The sequence below is a fragment of the Macaca mulatta genome, chromosome 2, assembly GCF_049350105.2.
Source record: "Macaca mulatta isolate MMU2019108-1 chromosome 2, T2T-MMU8v2.0, whole genome shotgun sequence".
Taxonomy (NCBI): domain Eukaryota; kingdom Metazoa; phylum Chordata; class Mammalia; order Primates; family Cercopithecidae; genus Macaca; species Macaca mulatta.
Genome location: NC_133407.1, coordinates 87,727,858 through 87,747,555, shown reverse-complemented (window position 1 = coordinate 87,747,555; position 19,698 = coordinate 87,727,858). Strand labels below are relative to the sequence as shown.

General features: G+C 34.6%; 1 protein-coding gene and 1 non-coding gene across 6 annotated transcripts in view; both read right to left on the bottom strand.

The window, feature by feature from the left end:
• The window catches only part of NAALADL2 (N-acetylated alpha-linked acidic dipeptidase like 2), a 1,473,645-nt gene that overhangs the window by 29,329 nt on the left and 1,424,618 nt on the right, over positions 1–19,698 (bottom strand). For 3 of the 5 annotated variants that reach the window (XM_028843862.2, XM_015131588.3, XM_015131586.3), the window contains one exon: positions 15,694–15,892. The exons of the other annotated variants lie outside the window; for them this stretch is intronic. In XM_028843862.2, the coding sequence (XP_028699695.2) occupies positions 15,694–15,892 (199 nt within the window). The remainder of the gene's footprint in view (positions 1–15,693; positions 15,893–19,698) is intronic. 5 annotated transcript variants of the gene reach the window in all.
• On the bottom strand, positions 1,488–1,591 carry LOC114676512 (U6 spliceosomal RNA). The gene has a single exon (XR_003727583.1). It is a non-coding gene; the product is annotated as a U6 spliceosomal RNA (small nuclear RNA).

The following is a 19,698-nucleotide window of genomic DNA, read 5'->3' as shown; positions in this document are numbered from 1 at the left end:
TGACATCAAATTCTAACTTACAGGCAAGAAAGGTAGTAAGATTAAAAAGAGAATCAGGAAATGCAAGAAACAAAATATCACCCAAGCCATAGGCATTAATCTTATAGTCTAGATAGGAGTAACGGCAAAAGTATTAAATATCCATTTTTGTATGTGTAAGATAAAACATATTCTGTTTCTCTTTTGGCTCACAATACGACCATTTTATTCAAACTCTGTTTGAAATCTTCTTTTTATACCACTCCAGTCTGTGAAGCTACTACTTTTTTTTTTTTTTTTTTTTTTTTTTTTTTTTTTTTTTTTTGAGACAAAGTCTCATTCAATCGCCCGGGCTGGAGTGCTGTGGAGCAATCTCAGCTCACTGCAACCTCCTTCTCCCAGGTTCAAGTGATTCTCCTGTCTCAGCCTCCGGAGCAGCTGGGACTACAGGGGCGCAGTACCACGCACAGCGAAGTTTTTGTATTTTTAGTAGAGACGGGGTTTCGCCATGTTAGCCGTGCTGGTCTCAAATTCCCGACCTCAAGTGATCTTCCAGCCTCTGCCTCCCGAAGTGTCAAGATTACAGGCGTGAGCCACTTTTGTTTGTCAAAAAACAAATGCCTGACTGAATTTGTTTTTTAAAACAAAATTCAGAATGGCTGCAACCAGGTTCTATTCCTTAACTAATTTATGTAATTTACCATCTCTGGTAACTTTGAAGAAAAGAAAAAGTAATTTTTCTGAACTTCAGAGCCCTTACCAACACCATGGGAAAATACCAACCTGGATGAGTAATCTGATAGATCAAAAAACTGTATACGGAGCCCCTGGGAGTACGCGGAGAGATGGCTTTCAAACAAGAAAGGCCTGGTAAAATTACCAGCTCCAACAATTATTACATAAGCTATTGTGAAGACCAGAGATATACATCCAGTATATTAAGTGTCTGGTACATGAGTTTTATTTAGTTCTTAAAATTCTCATAGGCAGTATCCTGATAGCCTAACCATTGTTTGATATGGACATGTATTATACATGGAACAATCCCAATAAAACCTGGTGTGGGCCGACAAAACCCCAATAAAACACCATCATGACCAATTATGGCACAAGGCAGGTCCCTGTTCTTTTAAGATCTAGGGAAAAGGGCATAAAGGACCAAGAAAGTTTCTCTGGATAAATTAGTCAACAAACATTTTTCAAAGTGCAGAAAAAGATACAAAATTTGCAACAGTCATCACGCAGGACTTGGAAGGCAGAAGTAGAACCGAATCTGCTTTCTTCAGCAACGGTTGCAGGCAGACAAACAGGCAAATGTCAAAAGGAGATTCATAGAATTTCTCAGAGAGCTGCTGGAAGTTGCCTGCCTGAGAACGGCAGGTGGCGGGTGCTGTCATTGAAGGTTCTATTTCAGTTCTAGTAGTTCTTGATTCTATGAAACTTAGCTTAAAGAAAGCTAAAGAAACTGCAAGCTTCCTTGACTTTACAATACATCTTTTTTTGTTTATAATAATATGGAACACTTCATGAATTGTCATGTCATCCTTGCGCAAGGGCCACACTAATCTCTGTATCATTCCAATTTTAATATATGTGATACCAAAGTGAGCATTTCCATCACTTTTATATCTTCAACACTTCTAATGCACATATGTACTTATAATTCTATTCAAATTATTCCTAATTTGAATACCTAGATTGCCTTCTTTCTCAGTGAAACTTGTCAGATAAAGGTAGGCTTGGAGGAAATACTTGAACCCCACTAAATGTAATTTGAGGGTTTGTTGCAGTTTTATAAGGATTATATCAATTATAAATTAAATCATGTATTATATTTAACTCTAATTATAGACTATGGGGTGAGTACTTCCCATTTCATCCATTATTGCCCTTATAAATTTCCAAGTTGATCTAATCTAAGTATAATTATAAATTTACAGACCTATATTTTTTAATCAGTTGAAAATGTTGTAGTCTTGTGTTTTTAGCAAGCAGACTGGTTAAGCAGCACAATCAAGTGTAGTGGCTGGCAAACCAGGTACTCCTTCAAGGTGACTGTGGAAACAGAGGCAACATTCATGTTCCTTTCCTTATCAACTAGTGTAGCTCATGTAAGCTTTCATTTGAACAAAGGATTCCACTGGGGATGGTGTACAGGACTAAATATGTGCTTTATAGAATCGTGCCTATTGGCTGCCTGTCCTTTCCTACTGTATCATCTCAATATGGAATACTGGCTCCATAGTTTTTGTGCCTTACAGATCTACTTTCTTATTATAAGAAGAAAATTTTGCTACTCGTAATCTAGAAAATGTCAAGTGCAAAATGATTCCTGAGCATTTCATCTACTAAACATATGATTTACACAGCAATTGGAAACTTTAGTTTCATTATGTAGCAAAATGAGGTTTCAGGGGCTTCAGTACAAAGAAAATACTCAGCATGATCCTTTCTCTTAATTCTCTTTGGATCATATTAAATCAGAAAGATATTTATACCCATAAAATAAAATAAAATAAAATAGCAGATAAAATAAAGGAGAGAGAAAGAAATGCTAAAATGTCTAACATGGCTTCATAGGGAACCCATTGAACTAATTATTTCCCTGAAATGCATTTAAAAATATGGAAGTCAATTTGTATTAGTTATGAACACTTCCTCAACTAATATTTTCATTATCTTAGAGATTCACTAGTTTATCTCTTCTTACCTAATTGATTAGAGAGTAAATGTCATGGAAGCTAAGTGACTTATTCTGGAGTCTTTTGGGTCTTCAGCCCACAACTCTTAAGTTCCCAGTCTACTGAGCCCTCCTCTATACTATATTGTTATTTATGTAAAAACATTTTTAATTATAGTATATGAGATTTGGCAGAGAAATATGCCTACTTTTTAAATTACATCTAAGATTTACAGAGACACAAAGGGATAGACACTATTTTGAGACAAGATAATGTTACTGATTTAGGACAATAAGGCATATGTCTTTTCCAGACATAGGGATAAATTTGGTGTCTCACAGATGCAATTTTGTCACTATCAGGTTAAGGGATGTAATTCTGAAATGTGGAAAACTTAATTTATACATATTTGGCTCTATTAACACTAAAACCTAATTAAATTTATTGGTGATATCTGAGCAAACTAGGGATAATTTGGATCAAGTGTATGTGGTATTGTCTAGCAGAAAGAGTAGTGGTTTTAAAGAAAACAAACTAGGTTTGAATCCCATTTCTGCCACATGTTAACTTTTCTAAGTCTTGGTTTCCTTATATGTATAAAGGGAATAATAAGACCAATCTGGCAGAATTGTTAGAAGTGTTAAAAATAATACATGAAAAATGTGCAGCACAGTGCCTGGTATAAACAAATCATCCTCTATGGAAAGTATTGTTGTTATTGTTAGTCTTAATTATTCAATGTACCATCAAGTCACAACTCACTCTCAGACTGGCAATGGGTCTTGACTTGCAAATATGACAACAGTAATTTTTTTCTCACTTTAAATGAGGATGTACCTTAAAACTGAAAGAAACATTTTTATAAAACCCAAACAGTTATACACAAAAGGATTACTATTTTGATACTAGCAGACTGGATCTCAGATTAATTACTCTTATTTCATTGTCAATTGAAATTTTATTTTTTTTTGGTCAGTTTTTTTTTATTATTATTATTATTATACTTTAAGTTCTAGGGTACATGTGCATAACGTGCAGGTTTGCTACATATGTATACTTGTGCCATGTTGGTGTGCTGCACCCATCAACTCGTCAGCACCCATCAACTCGTCATTTACATCAGGTATAACTCCCAATGCAATCCCTCCCCCCTCCCCCCTCCCCATGATAGGCCCCAGTGTGTGATGTTCCCCTTCCCGAGTCCAAGTGATCTCATTGTTCAGTTCCCACCTATGAGTGAGAACATGCGGTGTTTGGTTTTCTGTTCTTGTGATAGTTTGCTAAGAATGATGGTTACCAGCTTCATCCATGTCCCTACAAAGGACACGAACTCATCTTTTTTTATGGCTGCGTAGTATTCCATGGTGTATATGTGTCACATTTTCTTAATCCAGTCTGTCACTGATGGACATTTGGGTTGATTCCAAGTCTTTGCTATTGTGAATAGTGCCGCAATAAACATACGTGTGCATGTGTCTTTATAGCAGCATGATTTATACTCCTTTGGGTATATACCCAGTAATGAGATGGCTGGGTCATATGGTACATCTAGTTCTAGATCCTTGAGGAATCGCCATACTGTTTTCCATAATGGTTGAACTAGTTTACAATCCCACCAACAGTGTAAAAGTGTTCCTATTTCTCCACATCCTCTCCAGCACCTGTTGTTTCCTGACTTTTTAATGATCGCCATTCTAACTGGTGTGAGATGGTATCTCATTGTGGTTTTGATTTGCATTTCTCTGATGGCCAGTGATGATGAGCATTTTTTCATGTGTCTGTTGGCTGTATGAATGTCTTCTTTTGAGAAATGTCTGTTCATGTCCTTTGCCCACTTTTTGATGGGGTTGTTTGTTTTTTTCTTGTAAATTTGTTTGAGTTCTTTGTAGGTTCTGGATATTAGCCCTTTGTCAGATGAGTAGATTGCAAAAATTTTCTCCCATTCTGTAGGTTGCCTGTTCACTCTGATGGTAGTTTCTTTTGCTGTGCAGAAGCTCTTTGGTTTAATGAGATCCCATTTGTCAATTTTGGCTTTTGCTGCCGTTGCTTTTGGTGTTTTAGACATGAAGTCTTTGCCCATGCCTATGTCCTGAATGGTACTGCCTAGGTTTTCCTCTAGGGTTTTTATGGTATTAGGTCTAACATTTAAGTCTCTAATCCATCTTGAATTAATTTTCGTATAAGGAGTAAGGAAAGGATCCAGTTTCAGCTTTCTACTTATGGCTAGCCAATTTTCCCAGCACCATTTATTAAATAGGGAATCCTTTCCCCATTTCTTGTTTCTCTCAGGTTTGTCAAAGATCAGATGGCTGTAGATGTGTGGTATTATTTCTGAGGACTCTGTTCTGTTCCATTGGTCTATATCTCTGTTTTGGTGCCAGTACCATGCTGTTTTGGTTACTGTAGCCTTGTAGTATAGTTTGAAGACAGGTAGCGTGATGCCTCCAGCTTTGTTCTTTTGACTTAGGATTGTCTTGGAGATGCGGGCTCTTTTTTGGTTCCATATGAACTTTAAAGCAGTTTTTTCCAATTCTGTGAAGAAACTCATTGATAGCTTGATGGGGATGGCATTGAATCTATAAATAACCTTGGGCAGTATGGCCATTTTCACGATATTGATTCTTCCTATCCATGAGCATGGTATGTTCTTCCATTTGTTTGTGTCCTCTTTTATTTCACTGAGCAGTGGTTTGTAGTTCTCCTTGAAGAGGTCCTTTACATCCCTTGTAAGTTGGATTCCTAAGTATTTTATTCTCTTTGAAGCAATTGTGAATGGAAGTTCATTCATGATTTGGCTCTCTGTTTGTCTGTTACTGTTGTATAAGAATGCTTGTGATTTTTGCACATTGATTTTGTATCCTGAGACTTTACTGAAGTTTCTTATCAGCTTAAGGAGATTTTGGGTTGAGACAATGGGGTTTTCTAAAAATACAATCATGTCATCTGCAAACAGGGACAATTTGACTTCTTCTTTTCCTAACTGAATATGCTTTATTTCTTTCTCTTGCCTGATTGCCCTAGCCAGAACTTCCAACACTATGTTGAATAGGAGTGGTGAGAGAGGGCATCCCTGTCTTGTGCCAGTTTTCAAAGGGAATTTTTCCAGTTTTTGCCCATTCAGTATGATATTGGCTGTGGGGCTGTCATAAATAGCTCTTATTATTTTGAGGTACGTTCCATCAATACCGAATTTATTGAGCGTTTTTAGCATGAAGGGCTGTTGAATTTTGTCAAAAGCCTTTTCTGCATCTATTGAGATAATCACATGATTCTTGTCTTTGGTTCTGTTTATATGCTGGATTATGTTTATTGATTTGCGAATGTTGAACCAGCCTTGAAACAAGTTGTTAAATGTCTAGTCAAATTGTGTTTGAATGCTGTCTGTTAAAATGAGATATGTTCTTTCTTTTAATATTGACAAAATGAGTGACTGAAAAAAATGAGGCTTGAATTTCAGTATATTGATCGGTTTTTCTTAAAATTTGGGAGCTTTTTTGCTCCTTTTAGAAGCAAAGGATACAAATATGATGTATCCTTTCATATTTTACAAAAATATGAAAGGATACATAATTATAAAACTAATGTATGTATTTATTCATAAAAGGGTAAAAGGAAATGTATATAATGATCAACGTTACAAAGATTTTGTATATGAGCCAGGTCTTCAACCTTCTTTTGGAAATTTTACATTGTCATTGCGTAGATTATAAAATTTTGTATTCATACATAGATTCTTTTGTGTAAGTGGTCGCTATTAAAATATGTAAAAAGCATTATGGTAATTCTTAATCACTAGTTATTTTTCATAGTCTAAAGAAATCAGAGGCATTGCTGATAGAATTAATGACAAGAGAAACAATGCTGGGGTTTTAGTTCCGTTCAGACCACCCACACCTCACTAAAAGAAAGTACAACCGGAACAAAGTAGTCATTATCCTAATCAAACGCGGAACATGAGGTTCTATTGGGACTTATATAACTAACTCTAATTAAAACACCATGAAAACTGTATAATGAGATCATTGTTATTCTGAAGTGATTTGGGGGGGGGTTGGGTTTCAACCTCTTAATTTTATGTATGTACTGAATATGTAGATGGAAATTGATTATATAATACCCGAGAAATGTGGCTTTTTAATAGTTCTGTCTCATGTCATTGCTTGCCTAAGTATAAACCGATTCTAACATCTTTCAAAAGCAAAGTTTTGGGAGCTTGTGTGTTTGAAAAATACTTTTAGTGGATTGCTTTCTTTGTTTATTCTTGGTTAAAGGCAGAAGCATCTTGACATTTACATTGCTATTTTTCTGCTTTCAAGGATGCTAACAAAAAAAAAATGATCTTGGCTAGGATTAGCTTGAAATGGTCCCCTGAACTTCCACAAGGTCATTCTGGCAATCTCTGAAATAATTTCCTTTATTATGAACCTGCTGTGACATCTTCCATAAGGACACAATGCCAGAGATACACAAGGCATGCATATGTATATACACATACATGTACTGTCCCTCAAATTACAAATAGGCTGTGCTCCCCAAACTCCTGATTATGGCCATTGTTTGGAACTCAGAAGTGTTTTCCCAAAGAAAGAATAATGTAAGTATAGTTACTTAGATAGTCCCTGTAGTCTGCTTAGCCAAGATGTAACTGAAATACCATACATAAAAAATAACAATGGGATACTAGACCATAATCAATAGTTTTGTTTTAAATGTAATAATTAGACTTTAATTCGTCTCTAATGGTGGTGTTGGAGGATGTTCCCTTTTCCTGAGAGTCCTATTTCTATCTAGCAGTCAGAATTAGACACTAGCTCATGTTTGCTTTCTTGATTTCTCACGCCTTTCAAATCAACACAAATGAAAGAGTGAATCTCTGATTCTCTTTTCCAAAGCTACACCAAATTTCCTATCCTTTTGTAAAATTTCCCGATAAACCTATCTTACCACAGTAATGCAGCAGTGTGTGTGTGTGTATGTGTGTGTCAGAATGGGGAAGAAAGGAAACCCTTATTACTGTTTAACTGCTATCTCTTTAAATGTGGAGAGAGAATAAAGATGAGATTTTTAAGGAGATGTGCCATCTTAATGCATAAATGTGGGGTCATGTTCATATACCTTACACACATGTTATTAGCAGCATATTAATAGAAATCCTTTGTCATTATATTTTTGTTTGGAGCAGTTTTGAAATTCCATGGCTTTCTATTTGTATACTAAAAGATTAAAATCAAAGATCTTTCTCTTTCTGTTCAGTTTAGTCCAATCACTTTAAATAAAAGAGAGGGCAATAATTATTGCTCTCTCATTTTAAGACTATGTAAGCTAGCGCATGGGTGAGTGAAGAAAGGAGATAGAGACACAACAGTAACCTCAAGGACTCATACCCTTAAACATTGGAGTAATTTGTGAGAAGGCTAGAAATCTTGCTGAAATTTGCTAAAATAAGCTAAGAAGACGCACTTTTTAAAAAGATATTAAATTTCAACCACAAAATGGTTGGTTCCAAAAATCTAAAAAGTAGTTTAAATGTCAAAACTTAAAACATGTAGGAGAATATGCCCCAGAAGACCATGATGCTTATACAACAGTACTCCCCAAACGCCTAAAGAAAGTGATTTAATAGAAGTCTTTTCTACTGGAAAAGGTTTGTCATTTAAAGACCCAAGATTTATTTTAGAAGCTAGTGCTACTTAGATATTTTATTTACTCTTTTCTTAACTGCATATATAATGTCACTCCTCAAAGTCTATTTTCTATGAGATGGTGCAACCCCTCAATTGGCAAGCAATAAGCAAAGGTTTGATAAAGGGAAGGACAATACATTGAAAATTAAACGTGAAGGAAATACTTCACTGCTGTGATTCTGGGGAAAGAGAACTGGTGTCACTTAATTTTTAAATATGTCTCCCTTGGTTAATAGTGATATGGGGGAGCTTTGGAAATGAGAACATTATCAGAGTCTGAAGTATTAATAATCTTTTGAGATCTGTTTTAGAGATGAAAACCTGATGCTCAGAAATGCTAATTATCTTGCTGCAGACCATTTAAGAAGAAAAAGACAAATTTTCATCTCAAATCTCTTCCTACTTTTAAAGATCCCAAGTCCAGTGCTCTCTTATAATATTGTTATTTGGTATTCTTAATTTTGAAAGCTATTCTAATGTGAACAAGTGAGATGCTTATCACAAAAAGCAATATTAAAACTATATTGTATGACAAAAAGGAATTCAACAGAGAAAGGAGAGTCTTAACAAACAATGCTGGAACAACTGGACATCTATATGCAAAAAAAAAAAAAAAAAAAAGAATTGAAACACAGACCTTATCCTTTTCATGAAAATTAACTCAGAATGGATCATAGGACTAAATGTAAAATGCAAAACTTCTAGAAGATAATATAAGATAAAATCTGAGTGACCTTGGGTTTGACAATAACTTTTGAAGTATGACACAAAAAGCATAGGAAAGAAAAGTTGGTAAACTGAATTTTATTAAAATTATAATTTAATTTTCAAATTTCCTTAAAATTAACAACTTCTGCTCTGCAAAAGGCACTGTTAAGAGAGTGAAAAGATAAGCCATAGTCTGGGAGAAAATCTTTTGCAAAACATGTATCTAATGGAGGACTGGTGTCCAAAGTATAAAAATATGCCTGAAAACTCAACAATAAGAAAAAATCCCTCAATTTTAAAAATGGGCAAAAGAGCTGAACAGATACCACATCAAATAAAATATGTAGATGGCAAATAAGCATATGAAAAGATGCACAACATCATATACCATTGGGGAACTGCGGATTCAAACAACAATGAAATATCAACATACACCTATTAGAGTAGCTAAAATCCAAAACACTGACACAAATGCAGATGAAGATGTGGAGCGACAGAAAGTTTCATTGATTATTGGTGGACATGAAAAATGGTACAGCAACTTTGAAAGACAGTTTGGCAGTTTCCTACAAAACTAAACATAGGCTTACCACATTATCCAGCAATTGCACACTTTAGTATCTGCTGAAATAAATTGAAATGTATGCCCACAAAAAAGCCTGCACCAAAATATGTATAGCCACTTTATTCACAACTGCCAAAACTTGAAAGCAACAAAAATGCCCTTCAATAGATAAATGAATAAACAAACTGGTATAGCTATACAATGGAATACTACTCAGTGATAAAAAGAAATGAACATGGAGAAAATGCACTGCATATTGCTAAGTGAAAGAAGCCAATCCAACAAGGTTGCATGCTGTACTATTCCAAATATGTGACATTCTGGAAAAGGCAAAGCTATGGAGACTGTGAAAAGATCAGTGGTTGCCAGAGGTTCAGTAGGAAGGAATGAATAGGTGGAGCACAAGAGACTTTAGGGCAGTAAAACTGTTGTATATGACCCTGCAACAGTGGGTACATATTATTATACATTTGTCAAAGCCCAAAGAATATACAACCTAAAGAGCGAACCCTGATATTAAACTATTCATTTTAGTTTGTATCTATATTGATTCACCAATGTTGTATCAAGATTGGCTCATAGTAACAAATATACCAACACGAGATTTTAACAATTGGGATAACTGTGTCTAGGAAGAGGGGATGCTGAGGAGTCATACGAGAATTCCGTACTTTCTGCTCAATTATTTTCTAAGCCTAAACCTGCTTTAAAAAATAAAGACTATCAATTTGTTTAAGAAAAGCTTCTTATAGTGGGAATGCACAGGTTTACCAGGTCAGACTTCTTGCTCTGCTTTTGTAGAGTAATAACTACAGGGAGCAAAAAAGGATCTAATGGCAAAACGCAGATGCCCAGAGATCTCTCCAGACACACACAGTACCCAGGAGTGGTAGAGCACTGCCTACTGGAATGACAGTAAAGGAAGGAATGAGATAGAAGATTTAGAATTCTTAAGAAAATACAGAATCCCCTGTCTACTCAAGAGCAACAAGTCAAATTTTACACTGCCGAATTTGATAGTAGTGATATTTTCGTGACGCTTTGTAATTTTCAACATACTTTCACTGACATGGTCCCTGAACATAGATATTGTTTTGCTGGCTCCCCACTACTGACCAAGTTCAGTACTTCCAATGTACTTCACAGCTTTTCCATTTATGGCGTTGCAGTCTATCCTGGTGCCCTTTCCCTCTCCCCTTACTCAGAATTAGATGCCCCTTGAAAACAGAGGTTGTGAGAGTTAATAGTCTGTAGAGCTGGAAATGACTTTAGAAATTATCTTTATCCACAGATCTTCATATAATTACATGTAGACACAGAGTGCTTTACCTAAATGGCTAGATAAATGAGGCAGAGAAGAGGCCCTTTCCAGTACTCAATCCTGTTTTCCCACCTAGACCTAGAGGAATTCTAAAATCAACCTGCAACGAGATTCTTAGAGCCACACAATCACTAAATTAACCAATTCTTCCTAAACATCACCTCATAAATTGGCCCTTGGCTCTTCATTCCTGACACCAACATGTCAATTCATGTTCTTTTCACCCCATGCCTTTCCTACTCCTATATTCTTCCTAAAGCTTTCTGCTCTCTCCTGACTCCAGTGCACCCTCTCAGGAACACCAGATAAATCCTCCTAACAACACATATTTCTCCATGGCTTTTTTGTGTCCTTGAAAAATAAAGCCCAAACCTCTCAACAGAACATTTAAGGGACTCCACAACTTGATCTTACCTACCTTTGCATAACCATGAACCCAATGACCATTCAAACTAGTCTACCTTTTGTACTTCACTCCTGAGCACACCACACACAACTTCTCCTTTGTGTCTTTCTTCAAACTGTCGTCCTGGAAATGCACCTTAATTTAATGGGCATACTATCATTCCCTCAAGCCCATATACATCTTTCTCTTTCCCTATAAAGTCTTCTGTGGCTGGGCATGGTGGCTCATGCCTGGAATCCCAGCACTTTGGGAGGCCAAAGCAGGCAGATCACGAGGTCAGGAGTTTGAGACCAGCCTGACCAACATGGTGAAACCCTGTGTCTACTAAAAATACAAAAATTAGCCAGGCATGGTGGCATGTGCCTGTAATCCCAGCTACTCCGGAGGCTGAGGCAGGAGAATCGTTTGAACCCAGGAGGCAGAGGTAGCGGTGAGCCAAGATCCCGTCACTGCACTCCAGCCTGAGCGACAGAGCGAGACTCCATCTCAAAAAAAAAAAAAAAAAAAAAAATGTATTTCTTGACTACCACAAGACAATACTTTCTCTCTTCACTGAATCACAAAAGTACTTCTTGGCTGTAGTATTCATTGGGTACTTTGAGTAAGTATTCTGTACCTGTATTTGATATATAATTTATGTATTTTAGCTCTTGAATTAAATTAAGCTCCTTGAAGGTAGGGATCTTATATTGCCAGTTTCCAGCAGTATTGCACAGAGCAGCGTTCAATGAGGAGCCAGCTTTAGATGCAACATCATAGGATTCAAAATCTTTGAATCCTCTGTTTCCAGATTATTGGGAATATTATTCTGCATATTCCAAAAATAATATTTTCCAATGTTTAGTGGCACTTTTATTGAGACGATATTTTTTGGGACATGATCTAAATGCAAAATGAAGTATTTGGCTTTATACAGTAAAGTTCTGTCAAGAACTTTCTTAAAATGCAAATCATTTTTCACTTCTTTCTTATGTATTAGATGAGAATTCTGTATGTCCAATGGGTTAAAGAGTGAGATTCTTATGTGAATAACATCTCTAAAGACTGTTTAACATTAAAAAGAAATTGAACCCTGTTCACCAAATGTTCTTTTGTACAATATTATTAACAATTGCATTTTATCTCTATATAATTATCGCTATAAATAATCAATCTACTTTTCATTTGCTTAAACTCAAATTTTTACTTTGAATATTTCCTTCCCCATTGAGAATGTGCTTATAACCATTGAGAGTGTAAATCCTATTGTAATTTTGAAATGTTTGCATCAGTAATTTTTAGAAATGTGAATTAGCTATCAAGAAAAAACATGAAGTAGGATGATTTGTTACGTATTTTATAAATGAAGTACAAATTTGTGACAATTTTGAGATAAAGGTCAGTCAGATACATCTAAATGAAAGTAATCTATTTACACTGTTATAGTATATATATGTATATACACATAAATTAATATATATAAATTAATAAACTAACATGAATTAATAGAGCTAAGGAAAAGAACGGGAGACATGTATCCCTTCAATAACTATAGTAATAGTTTAGCACAATTTCAAAATAGTGAACCAAAAATTTTCACTCCTAAAGTTTGTTATATGAGTTAGCACATTATTATAATCAATACTTTGAGGCTTGCATAATGAGAACACAAGGTATATGTAATTACATTACTAACAGGAAAAACATGTTGAATCATTTTTAACTCAGGGGCAGACAAATATCTACTTTTCTACTCAAAGTGCATGATCAAGTAAATTGAGTTCATAAACATTTTTGAAAGGATAATAAAAAGTTTACCAGATGTATAATTTAGAACATAGAAGGGTCTTCCGTTTCCAGTGCAAGTGCCAAAAAAGACAAATGGGGAAAGCTGACTGTATTATACAAAACTATGTTCTTTCCATATAATTTGTAATAATTTCTGAATTTTTCTTAAAAGTAAATAGAATAATTTACTATATATATATATATATATATAACCTAAGTTATCTACTTTATGACTTTTTAGTAATGCTAGATTTTAAAATGTGGTTTGATTTTTCTCCTCAGCAATTATTACATCTAGCATCATTATATTTATTTAATTACTTTGTTCATTCTGTTTCCCCATTCCCACCACTAGAATATACCTCATCAGGGAAGGTAACTTAAGGTGACAGCTATGTCCCTGATGCTTAAAAAAATACAAGGAGCTTACAAAGTGTCTTAACCATATCTTTAAACTCATACCTTTATGAGTTTAAAATCATAAAGGAAAATTATCAAATATCAGGCTTTAAAAACATCTTTTATTATTAAGGAGTCTCATTCCACCATCTCCTTTTATAGATGTAGAAATTAAGATGTTGAAAGATTAAGTGATGTGTGAGGTCACAGAACTTTAGTACTAATGGGCACCTTAAACCTCATGTGGTCCAAATATTCAGGTGCTTAGGGCCACCCAGCCTATTGTTTAATGTCTGCAGTGATAAGGCTTTTGCTACTTTATAATAGAAAAATATTTATTCTTTTACTTTTTTCTCATATGTAATGAAGATTTCTATACCTGTACATCAATTCTTTAGTCCTAGTTAAAACCTTTGTTTATACATAGTATGTCTAGACCAGGGTATATCATGAGAAGAAGCGGGAGGCAAAGAGATATTGGGGGAAGAATGGAGTAGGAGGAGTTTAGGCCAGAACTTTCAGTCTTAAAGGGCCACAAATTTAGACTTCCACACTACATAAAACTATACATACATACATACACATACCCACATATACACATATATAAAATATATATACACAAATATATACATATGTATACTATATATACACATATACATATACTAAATATGTCATATACACACATTACATATGTATATATTAAACAGAAGAGTATGTATTTATATGTCATGTCTCATAGAATTATCAGTTAAATAAAAACTGTTTAAATATGCCATAATCTTTTTCTAAAATGTGTAGAGATTCAGGAGGTATATGTGCCGGTTTGTTACATGGACGTATTATGTAATGGTGAAGTTTGGGCTTCTAGTGTACCCATCACCCAAATAGTGAACAGTGTATCCAGTATGTGACTTTTCAACTCTCCCTCTTTTGCAGTTTCCAGTGTCTGTTTCTCTCTGTATATCCATCTGTATCTATTATTGATCTCCAACTTATGTGTGAGCACATGTGGTATTTGATTTTCTGTTTCAGAGTTATTTCACTTAGGATAATGGACTCCAGCTCTATCCATGTTGCTGCAAAAGACATGATTTCATTCCTTTTGATGACTGCTTAGTATTCCATAGAGTACATATACCACATTTTTTAATCCAATCATATGTTGATAGACACTCAGGTTGATTCTATGACTTCACCATTGTGACTAGTCCTGTGATAAACATATGAATGCAAGTATCTTTTTGATATAAAAAATTATTTTCCTTTGGGTAGATATCCAGAAATTAGCTTTCTGGGTTGAAAGGTGATTCTATTTTTAGTTGTTTGAGGAATCTCATACTGTTTTCCAAGTATATATAAAGGCTATACTAATTTACATTCCTACCAACAGTGTAGTGTATAAGCATTACTTTTTCTCCGCTTTCTCACCATCTGTTATTTTTTGACTTTTTAATAATAATCATTCTGACTGGTGTAAGATGGTTTCTCATTGTGGTTTTAATGACTTGGTTTTATGATGAGTGATGGGTACCATAATCTTTTAAACTTCATGTTTTCTTCATTTATCTTCTACTATATAAGGAACTTCAAAAACAAAGCCATACTGTACTCATAGTATTCTCTGAATCTGTATCTAATCTCCCTTCCATATAATTGTTAATATATTTTCAGAGAGCATTCCATGTGACTCTCCAACCAAACAAGCCTAATTCTTCAGTTGTTTCAATATCCGTCTAAATCCCACTTTCCCCTAAATATTAAACTTATTGAACGCCAACATAAAAATGTAGTTTCCAGAATTAAATACATTAATCTAGATGGGATCTTCATAGGAAAAAATAGCATGGACCTATTCCCTGATCTCGTCAAGAAAGTACATTTCTCTCAGTGCAACCTATAATTCTATTTGCTTTTTCATTGGCCATATCACATTTGACTCATATTGAAATTAATGTAAGACAATTCTTACTCATTTTCTCTGTGCTACTGCTAAGCCAAGTTTCTGTTATTTTATATTTCTGCAGTTTAATTTTTCTTTGTGGGGGGAAGTTCCTCAAATGAGTAACTGCTTTATAGTTTCTTTTTAAATACTGTTATGTTCATAGAAGATACATAATCTGAAAGTTAAACATAAACATTTAATTTAGGGCAAAAAAATATAATTTTTGAGACATGCATCCTACCTATAAAAACCTGGCGGCGCCTGCTTCACCAGAAAGCTTTTCTCCATGTCTTGGAGAATGTCATTCAGCATCCGGATGCGGTTGGATGCTCTCTCCTTGGGATCATTAGCAGGTCGCATCTCATCAGACTGAAAAAGTTCAGCACTCTCCCGCAGGCGTGACGCCATGGCTAACAGTTGATGAGTGTTGGGTTGATCACCTGGTGAAGATAAATGAGCCCATCTCAGAAGAGACATTCTCACGGGAGCAAATTAAGCATTTTCCCATCAGGACTCCAAGTTATAAACCAGACAGACCACTGAAGAAGGAAGAGGAAATTGTGGTTGACTCTTCTCTCTCTCTCTCTCCTTTTTTTTTTTTTTTTTTTTTTTGTCACTTGACAAAAGCAAGGATATATGTATTTGAACTTTACCTGTCCAAGGAAAAAGATTCAGTATCAAGTAAACTTTGAGAATATATTTATTTTACCCAAAGCATTCTGTCTAAACTTGTTTTTATATTCTACTAAATTAAGTTTATAACTGCTCATAATTATAATAATGGTAAATATGTACAGTACTGATTGTTGAAGGATTGCTATATTCCAGGCACTATGTCTTTAATATTGACCAAAACTTGCTTGTCACATTTCATAGAAGACGAGAACTAAGTAAGGTCAGAAAATTGTCATAGGTTATCAAGCAAGTAAATAACAGGACAGAATTAGAAGTTTGATCTTTCTGACTCAAAAATTTATGTGCACTAGAGAGTAAACTGTATTTCAGGGAAGAAAATAAAAATTGAATTGTGATCTTTTCTCTTGAGAACCTGAGATATGTTACTATATGTTGTCATGTGTATATTGGGTTCTTTTTTTTTTTTCATTAGAAATGTCCTGAAATGTGAGGTTGAAATATATCTTTGACCTAAGAATACACTAAAAACTATTTTATGTAGTGTTTGCATTGTTTTGTTTTACTTTGGAGGTTTGTGTTTGTTTTTGTTTCTTTTCCAGTTGTTAGCATAACTTACTAAAAGTCATTCTGAAAAGAATGATGGTAGCAAAGGCTCCACAGGATATACCTTTGACTAAGAGAAAGGCAACACTAGTATAGTTGTCCACTGAACTCTAGAGCCAGTCCACTTGAGTTTACATCTGCTCTACCACTTAGTATCTATGTGATATTGGTAAAGTTATTGAGCCTCAGTGTCCTCATCTATGAAACGAATATAATAATTGTACCTGCTTCATGTAGTAATGCAACAATAATGTAATAATAGTACCTGCTTCATAGATTTATTTATAGAGGATTAAATGATTAATACTTGTTCAGTATTTCCCTATGGGTAAGCACTTCTCAGCTGATGTGATTCAAGACTTTCTTTAAAAATTCTCTCACCATGTCATGAGAGGGGCATTCCCTCGCATCTTCTTCTAGGTATCTCACCATTAGAATCAGCCTTTAAGTGAGACAACAATTACTGGTATCATTCTCAGAGACTAGGTACAACTGACTTCAACAAGACTGGCACATCACTACAGAGGATCACTTCAAGTCAAGGTAATGAAGGAAGGTAGAGCTGGATAACCTAAATTGGCAGTTTGAAAGGATGACATTGAGACAGACAGATGGTGTGATGAATGGAGGCCTCCTGAGGCCTTCACTAGGAGAAGTCCTGGGCAAAAGGGAAACATCACAAAAGGACTCTCTTAAGTAAAGTCCAAGGGTTACCAGTTCCCATTAGACTTGGTCCTTATGAAAATGCAGATTCCCAGAACTATTGATTCTTTCTAGGGGCGGAGCCAAGAATCTTGATTTCAATATGCTACTCAGATTATTCTATACATATTTAAGAAAAATTACAGAGAGGTGATATGCTAAGAAAAGGAAAACTAGGTTATATGTATAGCTGATACATTAAATATGTTTGTCATAGAACTACCAACTTCTAAAATAATGATAATTTTTTATTCTCACCTTCCTTCCTTTGATGGAGACTGTTTTACAATTCAATGTCTTTAGTGCCCAGCATGGTGTTGAAATTCAATAATTGTTTACCAAATAAGCAAAGTAGGTTCAATAAAGTATGTTTAGAAAAAAAATCTGATAACAAATAAAAGCATGTAAAGAGATAAGTAGTTTCATAAGGGCTACAAAGAGATTCACAGGTAGGATTACATGAAATGTTCTTAGAGAACATAGTCATTTTTGCTAATTTTCAATATTCCACAATCTAGTTGAAAATTGTGGTAGAAGGAGAAATAATGCTTGAGGCTAATATGTAGCTCCCTGTTCACTGAAATTAACAATAAGAATAAAATCAATTGTAGGAGTTCACAAGGTTTTGGCATTTGATGTTTCCAAAGTGCATTTCACATTCATTAATTATCTCATTTGATTTCACAACAAAATGAGGTTGCAAGAATGGGTATTTTAGGTCATCTAGAAAATCTAGCCCCTGAATAACTTACTCAATGCCATTTTATGAAAATAGTTTGTCCTAAATTTTGATGGTTCAGCAAAGTTAATGCATAGATAACTTCCAGGGAATATCTCTGCACAAGGAAAGAATAAGATGGATACAGCACATTTAGATTACGCTAGAAAGACTGAACAACAGAAAAAACAAGTTCGACATCCTTGAGAGTCTTCCATTTAAGAAAGAAAAATCTGTTCTGATCTAACGTACATTACAGAATTGAACACATTACTACTGAATCAAGTGAGACAAATTGTACCATTCTACCTTACTTAGCTTTAAATGAATTTACCTTTCATGGTAGTACAGACGTAGAAAACTGACAGCTTTAGGAACTGACTGGCTACAGAAAGGACCCTGATAGTGGAAACTAGCCACTCACAACACACCGTATGCATTACTCCAAGGGTATGAGGTTACAAATTGAAAAGTAGCTCTATCTTCAATGTTCACTCAATCATTTTGATATATAAATGATGCTCCAAAGATTTCTAGTAGCCATTTCTCTGCCAATTAGAGCTTGCTTGTTCTTTTAAATCAGACCAGAAAGAAATGTTACCTTTCCTATTTAAGTTTTTGTGACCCCAAATGATTGGTCTTTTATGCTCCTTAGGATCCCTACTAGAATATTGGTTCTGTTAAGGAAAAGGTTTGTGTCTTTTATTCACTGCCATTTCCCTAGCACCTAAAAGTGCCAGTTGTACCATTTAATCAATGAATAATTAACTTACATACTTTTATCATAGCAGCTGCAATATTTTGATCCTTATCTGCCCTCTCTACTCTTTCTGACTGGAAAGAACCCTATATAATCAGAAAATACATTTTATTTCTCTTTGTATCCCTAGATTGTAGCACAATATCTGTTTTATGGTAGTCATTTATTAATATATTTGTTGAGTGAATGTTGAATTATGAGATGTCTTTATTTGAATGTATTATATTAAACAATGTCTACAAAATCATTCAAGGAGATGTTTGTTGCATAATAAGCATCAACAAATGCTATTTCCTTTATTTTCTTACTAAAAATCCATTATAATTGCAAAATAAAAGAAAAATATTTAAAAGAAAAGAGGCTAGTGTGATGATAAGTTAAATTAAACTAAATTGAAATAAAATATGCCCTACAAAAACTCCATAAAAACTGCGATTATATAAAACTTTACTTAAGGCATGGTGAATTTCAGAGAAAAGAGGATAAACTGAGGCTCTTCACAGTTCAGGTTTAAAAAATAATAAGTACATTTGAACAAAGAAAATTAATGGAAAACTAGATATTTCTCTCAGAGAGGATTAATACAATTATTTTTAAAATTATATACATGGAGTTTACAGACCAAGGACTTGATATTCAAAAGATAGATTACAGTCTGGTTTACTTAATTGCTATCAGTGTGGTCATGAATAAATTATTTACCACTACTGTCCTTCAGGTTCCTTGGAGAAAATAATTATGTAAGTTTCTAAGTGTATAAATCACTATTTACACAAGTTTGTGTTATTAGAGAACACAAACTAAACACAAGTTACTACAAACCCATT